This window comes from Microtus ochrogaster, chromosome 21 (assembly GCF_000317375.1).
Source record: "Microtus ochrogaster isolate Prairie Vole_2 chromosome 21, MicOch1.0, whole genome shotgun sequence".
In the NCBI taxonomy this organism is placed as follows: Eukaryota; Metazoa; Chordata; class Mammalia; order Rodentia; family Cricetidae; genus Microtus; species Microtus ochrogaster.
The window spans coordinates 39,164,242-39,184,642 of NC_022022.1; the positions used below are offsets into that span (position 1 = coordinate 39,164,242).

The window sequence follows — 20,401 nt, forward strand, 5'->3', positions numbered from 1 at the left end:
GTGTGTGTGTGTGTGTGTGTGTGTGTGTGTGTGTGTGTGTTGTTTTGTTTTTCGAGACAGGGCTTCTTTGTGTAACCCTGGCTGCCCTGGAACTTGCTCTCCAGACGAGGCTGATCTCAAGCTCAGAGATCTGTCCACCTCTGTCTCCTAGCTGCCGGGATTAAAAGTGTGTGTCACCATGCATGGCTTATCTCCTTATTTCTTAAAGGGGTGGTTCTGAACCCCAAGTGCCTCCGTGCTCAGACCACATGGTCTACTATAAAGCCCCCTTCCTCTGCTCTCTCTGCTCACTGTAGCACGTTCACTTAGACTCCTAACTGGGCAGTGTTGTTGCTCATGCTGTCACTGTGGCCCATTTCCCGCGAGTTAGAGAGAAACTCTGGTCAGAGATATGACTTTGTTCTAAAGGAGCTGAAGCAATGCAAAGTGTGGTTTCTGTTTGCTCCTTTTCACGGTAGGGAAGCCAGGGCACCTGGGGTAAGGGGTTTGGTTAACTGGGGCCTGGGCAAACCAGGGCTCTCAAAGGAGGTAGGCTAGTGGTGGCCAAAACTTTTCAAGCCACTGACCCGGCACAAAGCTCCACTGTGGGGAAACTCAATATCAGGGTGTGCCTTGTGCTACGGGAACAAGATACACACAAGCCCAAAGTTATGTGCAAGATAGACCTGGTAATGGTTATTGACTGGCCAGCAATGTCCTGTAAACAGCCAGCTCCTGCAAAGCCACTGGAGCTGTGGCTTTATATTCACGAGTTTGATATTGCACACCAGTTTGCAGGATAAACAGGAATAGGACCCCAGGGAGCCTGGTATGGCAGCGGGTCTGGCTACAGTGGCTCAGGCCTTTCAGGGCAGCTCTACAGAATGTCCAGCCATGGTCCCACCCCCTCTCCCAGCCCTAGGGCTTCTGCCCTCGTCCAGACCAGAAGCCTGGAGGTTTCTGATGTTATACTTGGTGTCTCAGGAAGAACAAGGCCCACTCCAATACGAACAGCTTGTTGGCTGCTTGGTGCACGGTCTACAGGAAGAAGACAGGGATTATATTGACTCCTCACCTGCTCACTGGGGACTGTTTTGGTGTCACATGACGCTGTCCTTGGCACACCAAAGTACAGAAGACAGCAACGTCTGTTCTGTGCCTGCTGGGGACTCATACCCGAGGAGATTTAAGCCTCCATTCTTTCTCAATGCTGGAATTTTTCTATGTCCACCAGCTCTAAAAATCCAGATCATGTCGTATTGCAGCTAACTTGTCATGGTTTGCGATTCTTTGCTGTTGTTGCTGATGAAACAAGGACTCATGTTCCACTTGTCCTTGAACTATAAGTGAGGATGACTCCGAACTCCTTCTCCTGTCTCTACTAAATAAAGTTCTAGGATTGCAGGAATGTTCCACCACACCCCTTGAGGTGACGGGACTTGAACTCAGGTCTTCAAATACACTGTAGAAAAGCACTCTGTCCACAGAGCTCTCTCCAAAGCCCAAGCCCATCATAGTTTAATTGGCTGGGTTATCCTCAGTGCTACATAAACTGGTAGCATAGCTTGCAGCGGTCAAGGTCTTCACACGGATGAACAGGGTTTACAAAAGTGCAAAGCAGACTCGATCATACAGGAATCCAGGGAGTAGGGGAGGCTGGAAGATGCAATTGAGCCCATGCAAATGGCCTGTATGGGGTTCGCTTTGCAAAGGACGCAGGTCCTAATCCGAGAATAAGGCCCCTTCTCTTTATCCGGGGAGCTGGGATGGACTCACCTCACCCTCTATTCTGAGAGGGAGAAACGATGGGTAGGCTAGCTCTGATTTCTTCCCACGTGAGCCACAGAAGCAGGGACTGGCCTAGGAGGCAGTCCTCAAGGTCGGAACCTGAGGCTGTTGATGTTGATTCTCTGACTCCAGGGTGGACGAGTCCTCACTCTCTTGCTCTCCATCTCTCAAACTTCTCTCCATATATGTGTGTACACACACACTCACACACACACACACACACAAAGATACACAGGTTAATAGATAGATGTAAATAAGAGCTTTTCTGTGATTGCGGCCAGGAGCTGATTATGAAGAGAACACAATGTGACTGCTAATCTTGGCTTCTTGGCCAAAATTCAGGAGGGGAAAAAAGTTTTATAATCTACTAATGTTACGGGGGATTTCTTCTCTTTCTTTTTTGGGATAAATTAGTCCTCACCCCAAACATTAGAGGCTCCAGTTTCTGATGCTGAACCACTGCCATGTCCTATTTATTTAAATGCGTGCCAGGGGACCTGGTCTTTGATTTATGGGAGCATGAAGAGAATGTAGAGCTTCTGGGCCAAGCCTAGGGTGACTGTCAGGGGCGAAAACATTTCTGGGAGAGCTCGTTCATAGCCAGTCATCTGCGGAGGTTTAGAAGAAATGTGTTGACATCATAATATGGTCCAAGGTTTCAACTTCTGTTATTACCATTACAGTGTTTTAAGATAGGGCCTTGCCCTGTAGCCCTAGCTAGCTAGTCATTATGTAGACTAAGCTGCCTTCAAACTGGTGGTGACTCTCCTGCCTCAGCCTCCCAAGTCCTGGGACTCCAGGCATGTGCCATGATGGCTGGACTTCAGTTATTTTTTTACTTAAAAAAATTCTTTTAGATTTATTTATTTGTATGAATGTTTTGTCTGCATACATGCATACACACCACATATATGCCTGATGCTTTCAGAGATTAGAAGAGGTTGTCTAATCCTTTAGAGCTGGAATCCTAAATAGTTTTGAATCACCATGTGGGTACTGAGAACCGAACCCAGACCCTCTGCAAGAACAGTGAGTGCTCTTAACCTCTGAGCCATCTCTCCAGCCCCAAGGCTTCAGGTGCCAATGCAGCTCATAAAAGCGATGAACATCTTTGCAGTTCTTGCTTGCCCATGTAAAAGTAGTTCCGTATCACTGTGCCCTCTCCAGCATCCACGGGGATCAGGAGGGACGGTGGTACACTTCCTCCTCTATTTATGTATACGACAGTCTTTGCCACGTGTGACATCCTTCAAACCAGCGAACATGTCTTCATAGTTCCTTGCTTGCCAACCATGTCTAGTTGGTGCATAGTCATGCGCTTTACACAAGTGAAAACCATGACATGACATGAGAACCATGAGTGAAAAACATGGCAAGCATGTCTAGTTGGCCCCTAGCTTGTTATGTGCTATATAATGAATGAAAGAATCAAGTTTCCACTACGTAGTTGGGATTGTCTGTGTGTGTGTGTGTGTGTGTGTGTGTGTGTGTGTGTGTATGTGTGTGTGTGTGTGTGGTGTGGTGTTGGGGGGAGTTTGTCCATTCATTCGCATATAAAAGTGCTTTCTTTTTTTTTTTTTTGAGGATGACCCTACATAAGCATTTAAAAAAAAAAAGGAAGGGAGGGAGGGAGGGAGGGAGGAAAAGTCAAGTTAGGATGGCTTTACCTGTAAACAACAGATGCCTAACCAGAATAGCATACACAGTAAGTGCTTTATTGTCACCTTCAACAAGAGGGTCACTGGAGCTAGGACTGTGTGACTCAGCATCCCAAGTCCACCCAGTGCACAGATGGTCCTCATTGCTGCCCCACCATTCTCCTGGGGCTCACAGAGAGGGGGTGGCCTGCAGAGAAGAAAGGCCTTAGCTCTCCTCGGCTTTGATTATCAAGGATATCCTTCAGAGCGTCCCCTCCCCTTGAAGATTCTCTTTCAGTATCCTTGATGAGATTAGGTCATGGTGATCTAAGGCAGTACTGATGCAATCCTTAAGGGTGAGGGTGGAGGCAGGAGATTTCCTTCCCTGAACACAGGGAAGGCAGAAGACTCAATTTGAGGCTCTGCTCGATGTGAAGCGGGGACTCAAAGACACGGGCATGGCTGTTTGGTGGGCATCTAACAGTACCCACCCAGCCAAGTATTTAAACATAATTTTGTCACCTCACCGATAATATTAGTGACTATGAAATTTACTAAGTTATTTGGGAGATGCAATAAATGTAAATATCACCTGTTCTTTTGAATTATTGATTTGCTGTTGTTCAGTAGATGCTAAGTTCCAGAATATTCACTACCTATGTAATACTGGCTGGCTGTACTTGTGTGTGTGTGTGTGTGTGTGTGTGTGTGTGTGTGTGTGTGTGTGTGAAAGAGAAACAGAGAGAGACAGAGACAGAGTGTACTAAGGATTTCTGACATTCTGTCTTTCTAATCATAGGGAATTTGTCTCCGTGCGCCTTCCTTTTATAAAGGCAAAATAGCAACAAGAAACCCCAAACATTGCAAAACATTTTAAATGGCCAAGTATCGTCTTAAATGCAAGAGGTCAACTAAAGACATGGGCTCCTTTCCAAGAACAAACTAAATTTGGAATATAGGAGGGACCTTTCAGAAAGTCTTCCCTGGGAGCCTGAATTTTAAATTCCTGTTGTGAGTGAATGCGTTTACTTTAACTAACAAATCTCTGGAATATATACAATAGTCCTCTGTTTACTGGAGAAAGGTGACTTGCTTAGAATGAGCCCCCAGGATGCTGAGTCAACTTTAGGAAGCGACGGAAGTCTTCCCTGGAGCCAGCCACATCGATACCCAGGACCCATATCATGGCCAGACCTCTGCGTAACTCAAGTGCCTTCCTGTGCCCTAGTTGCCTCTGTCTGGGGCAAGCTCGGATGGCAAACCCTCTGAGATCCACCTTCTCTGCTACTGCCTGACTAGCCAGTAACTAAAGCAACTACACAGGCCAGTCCTCTGTCACTCAGGAGTGTCTTACACACATTCGAAAAATATGTATTTAAGTGAAGGTAGGACCTGGAGCCATTTCTTTAACATCCTAAAGCAGGCCCCCTAGGTTATCTGAGCACCTCTCCTTCATACTCAACAATCTCTTTGGTTACTATAAAAATAGGTGCTTAAATTCAGCTGGTGTTCAGGATGTGCTTTTTATCTTTGATTAACTTATCCGGTGTCAGCTGGAAAATGTGACATGGTTTTATAAATGGAGTTGCTGTGCACATCTCTGCAAAAATACACAGACCAGAACTGCAGGAGAAAGCGGGGGGCTGGGCCTGAGGAGGTACAGTGATTTGAAACAATCTCTATTCTTTCTCGGGTTTATGAGTGTTACCACGGTAAACATTTTTCTAAGCACTTGCTTTGTGAAAGAGGTGATCGAAACTGAGCTTTGCTAGGGATGAATCTGGATTTCTTTTCTATTAGCTTGCCCTGCCTTTGACTCTCCTGGAGCTGGAGTTACAAAACCATTGTGAGCTGTTCATTATGGGTACTGGGAACCGGACTCTAGTCAGGGAGAGCAGGGAACACTTTCAACCACCAACCCGTCTTCCTAGCCACTGGCATGACTGTCTTCAGAGAACACAAAGGTCAGTAACAAGGATGGCTGCTGACAAGGAGGCATATCTGGACCCATGTGCCAAGTGAGAAGCTGGGCCTTATCCCAAGACCAATGGGACACCCCTGGATCCTCTAGGCCAGTTGACATATGAAAAGCTGAGCCTTACTTCAAGACCAGTGGGGCAGCACCATGCTCTGATTTATGTTCTAGAGTCCCTCTGGTTCTTCTGTAGAGAACTGATCATTGGAGGACAAGAAAGGATGTCTTATTTGTCTATTGTTGCATAACCACACCCGCAACTCCTACCTTAAAATTGCCACACCTTGCTCAGTACCTGTGGGTCAGGAATAGTGGGAAGGACTCCAGCAGTCTGTGTCTGATTCACAGGCTCTCAGGTGGCATGGCTGAGGGAGGAGGGTTCGCTTTCCAGATAGTTTATTCATGCACAGACTTGATGCCCACACGCTCCCTGACCCTGCTCCTCCTCATACCAACTTATCCTCTAGGACCAGTTCAGGGGGGCACTGGGCTTCTCATAGTCCACTGAGCTCAGAGGAAAGGTACCCCTTTTCATGAAAGCACATCTGTAAAATAGATGGGGAGCACTCCAGACCTCCACTCTAAGCTGGCACCAAAACTCAGACGGATTCATGAGAATGGAGAAATATACTCCACTAACTGATACGGAAGCAATGGGGTGCGTGACAAAAGTACAGGGAGAATAGGGGGTGCTCTTGTAGCCACCTTTGGAAAACACACTGTCACAATGGAAGAGGCTAGTCAATAATTCAGATAAGAGATGGTGGTGCCTTCGCTATGGATGTCTGCACGGAAGAGAAAGGAGTTGATTTAGAAGAGCAGATGAGCAGACTATGTGGGAGCTGTAGGTCTCTATGGACTTGTCTAAGGTTCCATAGATGAGTGCTAACCATCACCAGTGATCTTCTTCACAGGGCACACACATCATCAGGCTCCAAACGTGTTTTGACTTAAAGCATCCACTTTTTAGGAGAGTACGGTTTGTGAGGTACAGATTTCAGAGGCCTTCTCTGAGGAGAAAGTATGGATCTGTACTGTGTCCATGGCTCTCATGAACTAAGGGTGTGGGGTGGTAAAGAAGGTTCTGGAAACATTTTTTAAAGGGTTTATGGAAATGAGTGCATCTAGTCATAGAATGATCTGGACAGGTTCGATTTCACACGTGTTGTTGGCAGCAGCTAAGAAGTGTAAGAAGTCTGCACCAAAGAGAGCATAGGACACATGTCTAGGGCATTTGTTTTTCCAACAAAAATGCTCAAAGTTTGTGGCTGGAGAGATGCCTCGGAGTTTAAAAGCACTTACCGCTCTTTCAGAGGACCAGGTTTGGTCCCTCACGCCCACGTGGCTGCTCACACATGTCTGTAACTCCAGTTCCAGGGGTTCCAATGCCTTCTTTGGCTCCCTCAAACACTGCACACAGGTGGATCAAAAGTCCTGTTTGCACCACAGCAGCGCTGTCCATCACTCGCTAGGCAACGCTGGGAACGTTTCAAGATCACTCTCCCATGTGCGAAAGTGAGAAAGTGGCCTTCAGAATTTTTTGAAGATTTATTTGTGTGTGTGTGATCCCAGTGTGGGATTCTTTCTGCCAAGTCACCGTTCATGCTGCTTAGAGCACTGCTCTGTCCTCTGCTTGTGTTGGGCCCATGCTGACTATTACTCAACAGATTTATCAATAGTGCCAAAAAGCCTAGGAAAAGACATGGCAAACAGATCAAATATTTTCCCACTACTGGAAAAATAACCCTAAAATACACTTTTCTAATTTCGACTCAGTTGCATCTCTTTGTGGAATGGCCGGTACATAGCATTCATATGAAACAGCATCCCAGGAAGAGCACTGCCTGGGTTTCTGCATGTCTCATAGGATATTTCTTAAATTCACAGAATGCCTGAGATTCTGAGGTCATTCTATAACACTCTGGTCTTAAATCTACCAGCAACCATCCCAGAATCACTGGGCTGGGGTGGGAAGGGAGCCATGAGAGGTCTACCATCCCAGAATCACTGGGCTGGGGTGGGAAGGGAGCCATGAGAGGTCTTTCGTGTGGTTGGTAGTATATTGTTGTTCCGTACATACAATGCATGCCAACATATTCAGCTTCCATGCCATGTAAGTAAAGACAATGACTTTTGTTTTCACAGTAATTAAACTGAACAAGATCCACTCCTGGCATAGTTGATCTGGTATGGTCTGAATGCTGTAATTTGATTCTCAAGAATTCTTAGGTCCTTCAAGACTTTTTTGTATTACTGTAGTTAATCTTTTCTGTAGTAGTTTTCTGTTCAAATAAATGGGCATAATTTGCTTTTTTTTCATCCTTCCCCTAATGGAACATTCTTACAGTCCTTGCCCCATCTTGTCATCATCCCTGCAAGTTCTTGGACCAGATCAACGGCTTTTCAAAGAGGGCTCTTTTTCTCAGCTACATTGTTTCTCACTTGAGATACTTTGTACAAATGTTGTCTTCTTGCACAGTTGAAGGACCCTTACAACAGGACTCTATGGTCTCTGGACAACAAAGAGGTTTGTGGCTTCCCTGGATACAGGGCAGCATCTCAGGATTCATGCTGGGAAACCAGTAAATCTTGCTTTTGGGTCCTGATGTTGTCCAACAGGACTGCTCCACAAAATCCTAACGCCTTTATCGTCTTTCACATATTATTGTGCACCACAAGCTTAATTTTGAATACAACTAGGCCGGGTGGTGTTTAAATCCCAAATACCTTAGAATGCTAATGCCTCTGGCAGGAAAAATTGACAGTTCAGAAAGTACAATCTGAAGTATTTTAGGCAAGATACTGTCCAAATCAGAGGGAAGACTTGTGACTAGATTTCCCTAGCATTCATCTAGTAAGGTCTAAAACAGATGCTGGGGAAAGTGTCTCTTTTAGGTCCTTATTAAATCACCAATATTAATTCATCTATTTAGAAAACGCCCTTATAGAATCCCAAGAGCTGTCTCCCTCTCCACTTCTCAAAGCGCTTTCTCTTATGTCTAAAAATTCAAGTACTCTCTTCGAGTGCAGCCTGAAATGTCTCACTATGGATTTGAATGGGAGCCAGAGCGGACAGCGAAAGGAAAATTTCTCTCTATAAAAGGTTTATTGTCAGCGCTTTCTAAAGATGTAGATTTTTCTAACACAGGCTACCGGCTTTTTTTCACAAACGTTAATGCAGCTGTCCCTACCTCTCCTAGCCCCACAGTCAGGCCCTTTCTTTCAGGAATGCTCAGTGTCTAGCCTTTGACCTCCGGATAGCCCACTCTATCTAAATGCTCCCTCTGCCACCAATATAATGTAACCAAGGGGGTGGCTTGCCCTGGTGCTTTAGAGATTGGAAAGTACTGGAATTCCTCACATTCTTTTGCATTTGGTAGCGTGTTTACCTAATCGCTGGCTTATTAGGATTAACACAGTCTTTGCTTCAAACTCATCCATTAACAAACCAGGGACCCTGGAGATCCCAAGATTCCCGTCCCTGCCCCCATGTACGCCAAGGATAAAATGTAAAAGCAGCTTCCCTAATTTTTAGATACAAAATTTAAAAAGCACAGTTACAAACTAAGTGACCTATTCAAATCTAGTTCAACCAAGCAGTTATGGCCAAAGGTTATTAAAAGGTTCCCCCTTGTCTCCTTATGTGACACCCAGAACCACCCTGGAGCTGGAGACTAAGCTTTCCTTCAGTTCTTATGAAAATAAATCATATTGCTTTAGGTTAGCAAATTTAATTTCAACTTCCTTTTTAAAGCTTCACACAATGCCTGCGTTCAAGATTTTTGCCCTCCAAACTGATGAGTTGTATGCCACCGTTCCTCCTTTAAAGATGTTTGAAAACAGCCACTGTCCTTTTTTCTCTCCTGAGACAAGTTAGTTCAGTTTGCCAAGTAGGACACCTGGGATAGTTCTCCACACAAAGTAGGGCCCCCAAACGAATCCTGTTGGAATGATTAACAGGAGCAATTGTGCCTGATAACTTGGATGGTTTCTAAAAATACTGAATAGCAAACACTCAGATATTAGGTAAATATTTCTTTATTAAATGATTAATTTCATAAATAAATTCTCTTCACTGATATAAAATTAAAATCATTTACAAATTATTCCAGTATTACATTTCCCCTCCCTCCCCAAAAGCTACATTTTGATAAATAAAAAACATTCAGTCTTCAAACACCTGGTTTCTGTTTGCAGTTTAGAGCGCAGGTAGCTGCCTCTTGGACACTCACAGAGCGTCCCCCTCCCTCAGGAAGGAACAGGAGGCCCTTTCATTTACTTCTGTCAGAGGACAAACAAGGCTTTCACACGGCCCAGCTAATCTTATTATCTCTATTACAATTGTAGAACCAAGGGGGGGGGGGGAGAGATCTAGAGCAAAAAATACACTTAGCAAATAATTTACAAACAGAAAACAGAACGTCATCCACACGACACGCTCCAAAACGAAGCATAACAGGTGCTCCAGTACTATGAAGCGAAGTATTCCCCAACTGCGGCTGCGTTAGTGTCCATCCGCACCAGCCCCTTTGGCAGTTTGGAAATACCTTAATGCTACTCAGTGATGAGCAAGGCATCCCTTCTACAATGAGCCCCTTCACCCCACCACCCCACCCATGACTCCATGATGCTCACACCCCTCCTCCATCCACCCCACACTAGGCACCCAGGAGGCATTTAGTCCCTAAACTTGTGGATGTCATTAAACAGACTGTAGAGGCGAAACGATGCCTCGTTGGGGTGCGGGCAGTTGTAATTGCATTTGCAGGACTGAATCATCATGACATTCTTGGAAAACATTTCCCCATCTTCGCAGCGGAACCGCATCTTCACGGTCCTGGTCTGCAGAGGTGTGCAGCACCGACCGTCCACGCAGGAGCCGCAGTATTTGGGCCGATATTTCTTCACACTGGAGCATCCTGCATAGTTAAACCTGACGGGTTCTGGGGATTTCTTGGTCTTGCTGCATTTCTTGCCCTTCTGGAAGAACAAAAAAAAAAGTCAGTAATTTAATTTTGTTGTTGTTTGGGGAGGGGTACATTTAACCACTATGTGAAACCCGATAGTGCTAGGTTTCATAAAGACATTTTCTAGAGCGGCTCATATCCCACCCACGTGCTGGGGTCATGGTCAAGTCCCTAAAGGAACTTACTTTCAGGCTGCTGTACACCGGTTGTCCACAAGGACGGACTTCACAGATCCGGGTCTCTTTCAGGAGGCGGCACTCTGGGTTGTCATTGGTAACTCGTGTGGAGATGCCAGTTCCGCAGCTCTTAGAGCACTGGGACCATGATGTTGTCTGAACGATGCATTTCTGGCCATGCAGAGGATTGTAAAGTACTCGCGGTTCCGTGCCAAAGACTAGAAAATAAACCAAACAGAAGGCTCTTCAGAGGCATGCTGACACACACTGGTTTCTACAAAGCTGCAGACCAAGAATGAATTTCGGTAGAATGAGCTCGGTTTCCACTTACCAGGAAGTCTCTTCAAAGAGCTGCCTTTTCCAACGGCAATTAACTCATTCTTTCTCGTCAACTCCACCTCCGAGGCATCAAATCCAAAGAGGTCATCCTGGTCATCCAAGGGGTCCTTGATGCTGCTGTCTTCATCACAAACCCACTCCTCACAGCACTGCCCACTGACTTTCACCAGCCGGGGGTTGGGACAGCCCAGGTTGGGGAGAGACAGTTCTTGGGGACACAGAGGAATGCAGCCCACGGCGCCATCAATACATGTGCACTGATGTTTACAGTTGGGCTGGAAGCTTTCTCCGTTCTGGTAGATTCTGGAGTTATATTCGCAGGGTCTGCCCTCTGACTGAGCTGTAGAGACGACCAAGAGAGAGAGGAGAAGGTTAAGATTCGCCGCCGCAGACTGCAACTCTTACATATTTTCCGCTGTTCAATTCACTGTATGGTAAAGTTCGCTACAATTCCCCCGAGACTCCAGCGCTGAACAATAAGTTAGTCAGGATCACTTTTCCGTATGCGCTTTTCGTTGGGCCCAGACACACTGAATTGCATTCCAGACTGCTGAAATCATGAGCCTTTCTGCCAAGCTACCATCAACAAAGCGTCACCATACATGGTCTCAAAATTACTAAACTTCTGGACTATGGGGACTATTATTTTTTTTAAAGGGGCCAAACCACAAGCCTCTTACCTCTACAGATCCCTTTCAGTGCGGTGGAGCTGGCGCCAAAATTGCATTCCAGCCCCTTGGTGTGGTCGCAGGGCTGCGTTTTGCTGCAGTCTTCGTTGAGTTGCTTGGCGCAGACCTTACAGCAGCCGCAGTCGTCCCGGACCAACCCGACTCCCGGGGCGCACTTGGGCGCCTCCAGAGGGCAGTGGCAGGCGGTGGGGCAGGTGGAGAGTGCCTAGAAGTGGGGGGAGAAGAAACGCGTGAGGCTGTTTTGCATTGCTCCGGAGAGGCGCCTAAACTGCCCTGGGCATGGGTCTGGCTCTGGGGCTCCATCCACCTGGAGTGTCTTGATCGCGTACAGCCACACGGGCCACCCCGGCGGCTGCGCCCCAGGAAGAGGCCCCCAGGACACGTCGTCCGGGCTTAAAGCAACAGTTACCTCCGAACTTTTTAGGCTAACTTTCCCTTCTGTGGACGATCAGGGCCCAGGGAGAGGGACCGGGGAGGGTGGACAGGAAAGCGGTGGTTAAACAAGTCCAACTCACCAGCCTGGTTAAGTGGAGAAGGGTGACGGCGACGGCGAGCGCCCTGGCGGTGCTGGAGCTCATTGTGGCGCGCTGAAAGAGCCGGGGCGAGTGCGGCGACACGGAATCCAACAAGCCGGTGAGCAGCGGTATCGGATGCTCCGGGAGTGAGATGAGGCTAGGGCCGAGACTGAGGGCGTCCTTCTCTCGAGGTTTTGGCGGAGCAGGCGCGGAGGTTGCAAGTGCTTCTCTGGGGCGCTCTCACTCACGGTCTGCCCCGGCGCCGGGAGCCCGCCTTTTATACCCGCCTGCCTCCGGCGCCGCGTGTTGCAGTGACGTCGGCTCTGTCTGCGCGTTCCAGAATTCTCAAATATCTCAGGAATGTGGTTGGCGAGGGCTGCTGCCAAGCACCTCCCCTGGCTCCATTGCACCTTTCCCCCCCTCTTCTCAGATTTATCAAAGAAAAAAAAAGTTCGTTTTTTCCACTTTAAATAACTACTTCCATTGTGGAGAATGGGATGCTTGAGGCGCGATGGTGATGATCGTGGTCGAAGAGTATGGGGGGGGGCGTGGTGTTATGTGTTGGAGGGAGCACTTCAGATCTTTGGGAGGATGGGAGGACCTGAGAGGGAGGAACAAAAGTGGTTTTGTTTGAAGATGCCTAGTGGACCTGGCATCTGCCGAAGCCCTCGCCCGGGAACGCAGGGAGCTGTTTGCTTGTTTACAACCAAGGTGAGAGTAAAGTTATCTACTAAGAGTCCAAAGAGGAGGGGGAGTTGGTCTCTGAGCCAGGAATCTATTTGTGGACTTCAAAGAGGCGTGCTCGGATCAAGTCCCAAAGCTGTGGCATGATGTTTATTAGCCAAGAAAAGTGTATTGCAAATTAATACTCAGAGTGGCATTTATGAATGAGGGGGGGGGAGCTTCCCTCGTCGCCTGGCAAATTTCCAGCCAGAGGTCTTCCCTCATCCCTCCCCCTCTTTTTTTGGTATGTTGTACTTGTTTGTTTTTGGAGGTTCCCATTTTCAGTTCCAGCCCACTGCTTGCGCTGGAAGTCCAAGAGGAAACGAGTGCAGGGAGTTCTCCCAGAGCTGACTTGCACTTCCTCACGGATGCGGGAGGCCGGGTAAGCCCTCCTGGCCTCCCTCCCCGGACTGGCGGCAGTGGAAACTGAACAGCCAAACCAGAGGCGGAGGAGACAACCGTGGAGTGATTTGTCCTGAAACCATCAGGTGCAAAAGCTGCCAGGACAAAACGGAGTCCAACAGGACCACTGTGTTCTTTGGATAGCTGGGAAAAAAAACTTCTTGGGGTGTGTGTGTGTGTGGTGTCCTTTGCTTTGTTTCATTTGGAAGCCTTCCACTTCAAATGAAGTTCTCTCTCTCTCTCTCTCTCTCTCTCTCTCTCTCTCTCTCTCTCTCTCGAAAAATAAGGGATTCAGAGGGCAACATACATCCTGCAGTGGGAGTTGGATTTTAAGATCTTACAAGATCCCTCACAAGACCTCCTCCATGCCATCCATAAACTTCCAAAGTGTCATAGTCTGGTTTCTTAAGTAATTTTAATAAGAAATGATACAGATTCCCCCCTCCCCTTAATGCTCTGGGTTAGCTTCTCTACTTTTTTTTTTTTTTTTTTTTTTTTTTTACTATTTAGGGCCTGTCTGCCTTCAGAGCTCAGCAGTGTCACTTAGGAGAGCCCTCAGTGCTGACTTTATGTGAATGACTCCAGGGAGCACAATGAGAAGCTATCTGAATGATTGCACACTCCAGTGCAGACGGCTGGTTCAGGAAAGAGTTAAGTTCATTCATTCACAAGTTTTCGGGGGCCTTAGGACCTCAGCCGCTTTCTGGGTGTGGGGACTTTCATAGACGACCGGGTTGTCAGGTGTTATGCAAATAAAGAAAGCAAACCCGGGGTCCTGTCCCCAGGCCAGCGACTCCTCGGTTAGGGAATATTCCTTCTCCCTTAATGGTTCATTGTTTCCGTCTTAGCGAAGTGGCTGGGAGGGGAGGGGATGAGGGTGGAGAAGGCACAGCACAGAGTAGAAGGAGATGATGGAGAAAGAGAATGGAGAGGGTTCCTGGCTTCTGTTGTGGCGTCTTTTCTATTTGACTTCATGGTTGTAAGTATTTCCAGATGGTGAATCAGACACCAGACGTAACAATATTTCCATATTTGGGTATAGCAGTAGCCTACGTTTTTAACATTTTTCTGCCTCTGTTATCCAACCACAAGGCATTCTTGACAGCTTCAAATGTTGTTAAATATAGACTTAACTTCTGTTCCCAGAGCAGGAAATTCTTTGGAATTCCTTGTTTTTCACGCAATCTGTCTATCATGATTTAAAATAAAGTTGCAGAGGGTGATCCAACTGGCCTGAATATACTGTGTTCCTTTGCTGGTGGAGGGAGGAGCAGCCTGGAGGTCCACTATACTGCACAGCATTCAAACAGACACGCCATTCCATAGATGCCTTTAAAAACCAGATTAAGGTTTTCTACGAGGATGTGTGTGGGGTTTTGTTTCTGGTCTCCAACTGGGCAATCTCAAAGAATGGGCTCATCCCCAGAGGAGAAACCAGGAGAACATCACCATCAGCAGCCCATTTAAAGCAGTGGCTGTCTGGTGGGAAGGGGTAGGAAGCTGAAGTCCACAAGGCCAGGAGGTGCTGGAGGAGAAGAGGCTGCTGCAACCTGTGTGCACAGCATGCTTTCGCCTGCTGGTAACCAAGAGGAACAGCGGCTTCTTAAAGTCCTTGCCTAGGATGGTCCAGAAACCCCAGACGGTCTGTCGCCTTCTCACCTCCTCTGCTGAGAGCTACAGATCTTTCGTTGACAGACGAGGGAAATGTGCAAACGGTGTGGGTAAGTGTTGCTTCGGGTGCTCATTTGCGAGGCTCTTTGCCCAACTGTCCCTCCACCAGCCGGGCCGGACGTGTTTCTTTGAGCCTCAAGCCGCTGAGGAAGGACTGCTTGTCCTCTGCGGCTCCTGGCTTCGGCTGAGACCTGGAGAGTCTCACTTGCAGCTGCCAGGGAAGTTTAGATTACCCCAAGAAGGTTTCGGGGTCTGGCAGCAACTGAGACTGATCATAATCCCAAACCTGTCCACTCCAGCTTCCTAATTTAGTGGGTCTCAAATTGGAGCATACACCAGAATCTCGCGGAGGCTTGGTTAAGTTGGATTGCTAGGCCCCACTCCAGAGTTTCTCCTTGGATGTTTTAACAAGGCTCTAGGTGATGCTGCTGGTCCTACTGCCCTAGACCACAGGAGTGCTTCTCCCCCCCCCCCCCCCCAAGCCCCCCTTCATCGTCCCTCTGCCTCCTCTCTCCTCCCTCCTTCCCTCCTTTTTTTCTGTCTATTTCGGTCTCTCCCCTCACTTCACCCTAATACCCCTTTCCTACCCGCCCCCCTTTCCCCACCCTCAAGCATGTGAGTGTGTCCATAATCAGACAGGTAGTTTCTCGCAAGTTCACTTTTTATAGCCACATTTACAGTGTCTGTTAGACGCTTTAATGTGGCACCTTCTGCCACCCAGCATTTTTGCAGCTTCTTCACCCCCACCCCCACAACTTGGCATTGTCGGGCAGGGGGTGCTGGGATTATGGTGTTGGTGGCAGCGGGAACTGAGTGACAAGACATGCGGTTCGGGAGGGCATGAGGGCACCGGGCCTTGGCCAACGGGATTGGCCCTGCTGCCGCCGCCCCCTGCGGGCCGCTGGCCTGCGATCCGCACTCCCGCGGTGGCCCCGACTCGGGGTTTCCGGCGACGCGAACAGGACGTTTCCAGCCTAGGCCCATATTTGGTGAAAGTCTTTCGAGACTCCGTCATCCGGCTCCGAGGGGGCGGCGGTCCTGGGAGCGTGCCCGGCGACCGAGCTGCCGCCGCGGCATTCCTGAAAAGTGCATCCCGGCCGCCCACGCCCGGGTTCCCCCTCCCCAGCCAAGAGGGACCCCAAGGCTGGCGGGAGCTCGGAGTCCTCAGCACCTCAATCCCCGGCCGCAGCGCGGGAGAAGGAGAGCAGAAACCAGGCCTGCGCTGTGGGAGAGGCTGGTGGCACAGGGCGCTGCAAGGATTATGTCACTTTTCCCGTCCACCCCGCTGTTGACTAGTTCTCCCGGCGGGGCAGCGAGTGGCCGCTCCAGGCCAGAAATCGAGGGTACGCCCAGGAACCGGGGGCTGGGGACTCTGTGTAGGAAGGTGGCCTTTGCTGAGAAAGGAAGAAACGGAGGAGGAGGGGGGGGGGGGGGGGGGATGTGGGGTTTTCTAGGGGTAGTCGGGTGAAGTCCAGAAGGGCCTGGGTTCTTTTATGTTCTTCCAAAAGGGACATATTTCCACCCTCTTTTTTCCTTCCTTCCTTCCTTCCTTCCTTCCTTCCTTCCTTCCTTCCTTCCTTCCTTCCTTCCTTCCTTCCGTCCTTCCTTCCGTCCTTCTTTTCTTTCTCTCCCCTCTCCCCCTGCCACTCCAGGGTTTCTTTGTGTAGCCCTGGCTGTTCTAGACGCTGTAGACCAGAGGGCCTTGAACTCACAGAGATTCACCTGCCTCTGCCTCCTGAGTGCTGGGATTGAAGGCGTGCACCACCACCCTTTTTCTTGTTCAACTGCATGTCAGCGCAGAATGCCTGAAGGGTAAAAACCTAGCCATCCTTTCAGAGCAAAAAGTTCCTGATAATAGCCCCTGCCCCCACCCCCGTACCCCACCCCCTGCAATGAGATCTACTCTATACCACACAGCGTTTTCAAGATTTGCAGCTTGGTCTCTCTTTGAACCGCCACTCTGCTGAAGCACGTGGTCTTGCTAACATTGATTGAATGAACGAATAAACAACTTCAGAAGCCCAGTGACTAGCCACAGGCCACTCAGCACTTGGAACCAACCACTGGCCTCCAGTACCTGCTCCTGGTTCCTTAGCTCAGACATTCAGATCTGCCCCCTCACCCCCCTGTAATTCTTTCACTGAGTAGCCAGGCAGTCTAGGAAAAATACAGCAGACAGAAGGATAGGTAATAAGCTAACCGAAGCTGCTGATCTCTACTGACTTTGAGGATGGCAAGGTAGCAAAGGTGTTTTATTTTAGCAAAGTGTCAATAGAAGCAAGTTACAGGGCTTTTTTAGGAACAATGCTAAGCAGGTAAGGAAGGTATCTAAGGCCAGGCAGCTTGCAAACCATACTGTAGAGGAAGGCCTGGCCTGGTTGGAATAAATCATGTTTACTACTGAGTTAAAATTTCAGTACCATTTACTTGCTGGATCATCAATTTGTATTCAATTATTTTCTCTCCCCTCCTGCCCCATACTGTGAGTAAAAACACACTTATATACCAAAGGACCGGCTATTTTCCAAATGCCAGATTTATTTAGTTCATGAAATGGCCTGGCACAGTGATAAGCACCAGTGACATACAAACCAGAACTTCCCCTGGAGGATGCTCAAGTCTGGTGAAGAAGCAGAACCCTAACGTTGGGTTAGGGCTGAACTTGCTGATGTGGAGCCGAAAGGGCAAGTGAGTGTCCGCTAATAGGGAAGTACATTTGGGACAGAGGCAGCAGAGCCTTGACCAAATATAAGGACAATGGTTAAGCCACAGGGTCACTTAGCATACTGCTCAGAGATCAGGTGGCACCTGCCTTGCCTGTCACAACATCTGCATTTTGCCTAAATGCTGACCAAGAGCTGTGGTGGTCCACCTTGCTTTCCTTCTCTATAAGAATGATCCCAGTCCAGGGGGGACACACAGTCAAGTTGCTTCAGACAGCTAGGTCACAGAATGCCATGCCTGAGGATGCCTGGCTGACACTTGTTCTTAGTGTCGGGGGCTGTTGGGAATGGATGAAAGAAAACATAGGCCTGTGTTCTCACGTAAGAGCTATACCAGAGGTCAGATGTTTTTGTGAAGTCTTCGACATTTGAAAACATCGACACCATTTTGGCCGATTCTAGGAAGCCTGAAGATGATCCCTCACAGTTGCTGGTTGCCACATTCAGGCTGCAGACCTCAAGGGACTTGCCCTCTCGGGTGCCTGAGGCTCCAGCTACCCGCGAAGCTTCTAAGAACACCCGCTGCCCATTTCATTGCCAAATAAACTTTACTTAAGAATCAGAAGTGATATGGCCCAGAATCTAAAGCGTTTGCCCACCAAGCTTGAGGACCTGAGTTCGGATCACCAGAACGCATGTGAAAAGCTGGGTGTGGGGGGCTGGAAAGCTGGCTCCTCAGCAGCTAAGAGAACTTGTTATTCTTGCAGCAGCCAGGAGTTCAGCTCTGAGCACCCACACGATGGCTCACAATCACCCATAATTCCAGTTCCAAAAGATCTGACAGCCTCTTCTGATCTCTGCTAACACCAGGCACACACATGGTATACAGGGAAAACATCCAAACAAAATCGGTCTTAAAATCTCAGCATGAGGATTGATCTCTAGAGCTCACAGGTCAACCAGCCTAGCAAAATCAGTGGGCTTCAGGTTTAGCGAGAGACCCTGACCAGAAAAGTAAGTTGGAGTCAGCTTTTCAGATCCTTGCTCTTGGGATGCAGAGGCAAGCAGATCTCTTCAAAGACTCAAGTCTAGGGCCAGCCTAGTCTGCAGGTCAAGTTCCAGACCAACCAGGGCTACATAATAAGACTTAGTCAATAAAACAACAACAATAATAGTAATAATGATGCTGATGAGGCTGTGGAGAGTGACAGGGAAGATGCTATCGATTTCTGGCTTCCATAGGCAGGCATACACACACAACAGATGTCATTCAACTCTTGGTTCTAGTAGAAGTTTATGACCTATTAGTAAAATGGAAAAACTGTCATTTTCTTTTTTTTTTTTTACTCTTCCCCCAAATACCACTCAGGTTTTTTTTTCCCTCTGCTCTCCCTTGACTCAGTGCTGTGAGCAGCTGGCACTGTCTTGGCGACATGACAGGAAACACTTTTCTTAGGGCACCCGTATCCAATGGGAACGAAATCTGTTTATTTCCTCCAGCTGGCGCGGGGCCACAGGAAGCCTGGCGTTTCCAGCTGTATCCCGTACCTTACAGAACTTCTTGTCTTGTGCTAACACAGAAATATTTCACTGGAAGGAACTGAAAGGAACCTCCCGCCCCGCCCTGCAATCTATCTTCAGGAGATGATTGAGCAATTTGAAATATAGTAATTATAAGTCACTATCAAATGGGCTCGCTCCAGATTCAGGGATTCAAGAATTCAGCCTTCACCTCTTGTGTTTTATTTCTGGAAACACCGTTCTTTTAATTACCCACTTAAAACACACACACACACACGTGCATGCGAGCACCCACACACATGCACACACCACATTAGGAACTCAGGAAGGATTTGATTTGGGCACAGTTGATGAGCACACAGATAGAGCCCACAGTCAGACTGAAGCTTTTACAGGTCACGGGGATTAAGTATTAGGGAGAGTTCTGACACTGGGCTGATTGTGCAAAGGAAGACACAAGGATGTGTGTTAATACTCAGCCTGATGCTTGGCACACAAAAAAGTGCTTAATAAATTGTGATTACCCCAATTGCTAAGCACTATCAGGATCTTAGCTTTTCTGATAATTAACATCAAATGAGCTCGCCTTATTCTAGAAAGTATTTTCTAGTCTATAGACTAGATGAACTCAGGCTATATGTGCATGTGTATGGCGTGCTGACAGTGCAATCACAAAGGCCCATTTAGCCTAGTATTCTGATCTGCGCTGGGTACCGGAGATCAGCCAATACAGCACTCAAACGGCCTTGCCTACCGCAGCATTGCTGTTTTGCCGGTGGCCCTCCTTTCCTAGGCAATGAAATGAAAGGGTTGGACTAGAGAGTCAGAGAAGTGTGCCTGCAAAGGAATAGTTAAGCAAAACAAACAAACAAACAAACAAGTAAGTGCTGTGTCTGGGGGTGAGACCTGGCTACTACTTGGCCTCAGCAGTGGGGCCATTTGGAACCATCTACGGAGCCCACCTTTTGCCGAGAATATGTGCATTGAACTGAACTTTATAAATAGCCCGTGGTGTGTTTTATTAAGAGATGAGATAAGAAGGCTTCAGTAGATCTCTGTAACCAGTGCGCCCATGCGAGGCAAAGCTCGCACTAGAGCAGAGTGTCTTTGCCACAGGTCACTGCTTTCAAGGACAGCGTGGTATGGGTGCCCCTGTGGAATCCACCTGAAAGTTCAAAAACTAGCCAGCAGTTTCTGGAAGTCTCCTTAACAACTGACTGGATCCATCCCTTCAGTTGTTTTTCCCAGGTGTGTTTTCAGTTTATTTGTGTCTTCAGTAACTGTGGACTCCCAGTTTTTATGGGGTGAGAGTCTGTTAATAAAGGAAAAAAAAATCACTCTCTTTAGGGCCCCTGC

The 20,401-nt window shown here is 48.0% G+C and overlaps 1 protein-coding gene across 1 annotated transcript; it reads right to left on the reverse strand.

Annotated features, from left to right (window-relative positions):
- Positions 1-9,491: 9,491 nt before the first annotated feature.
- Ccn1 (cellular communication network factor 1) lies at positions 9,492-12,294 on the reverse strand. The gene is made up of 5 exons (XM_005357396.3): positions 12,066-12,294; positions 11,542-11,755; positions 10,854-11,201; positions 10,532-10,740; positions 9,492-10,359 (listed from the first exon to the last, which is right to left on the reverse strand). Exons 1-5 carry the CDS (start codon positions 12,126-12,128, stop codon positions 10,057-10,059), a joined length of 1,137 nt encoding a protein of 378 aa, XP_005357453.1. The 5' UTR covers positions 12,129-12,294; the 3' UTR covers positions 9,492-10,056.
- Between the last annotated feature and the right edge of the window lie 8,107 nt (positions 12,295-20,401).

Excerpts from the sequence above, each read along its gene's own strand:
- Ccn1 (XM_005357396.3), bottom strand. The coding sequence starts at position 12,128 with ATGAGCTCCAGCACCGCCAGGGCGCTCGCCGTCGCCGTCACCCTTCTC. Across the intron at positions 11,756-12,065 it reads TTCTCCACTTAACCAGGCTG|GCACTCTCCACCTGCCCCAC; the intron begins GTGAGTTGGACT and ends CCCCACTTCTAG. Across the intron at positions 11,202-11,541 it reads ACTGAAAGGGATCTGTAGAG|CTCAGTCAGAGGGCAGACCC; the intron begins GTAAGAGGCTTG and ends TCGTCTCTACAG.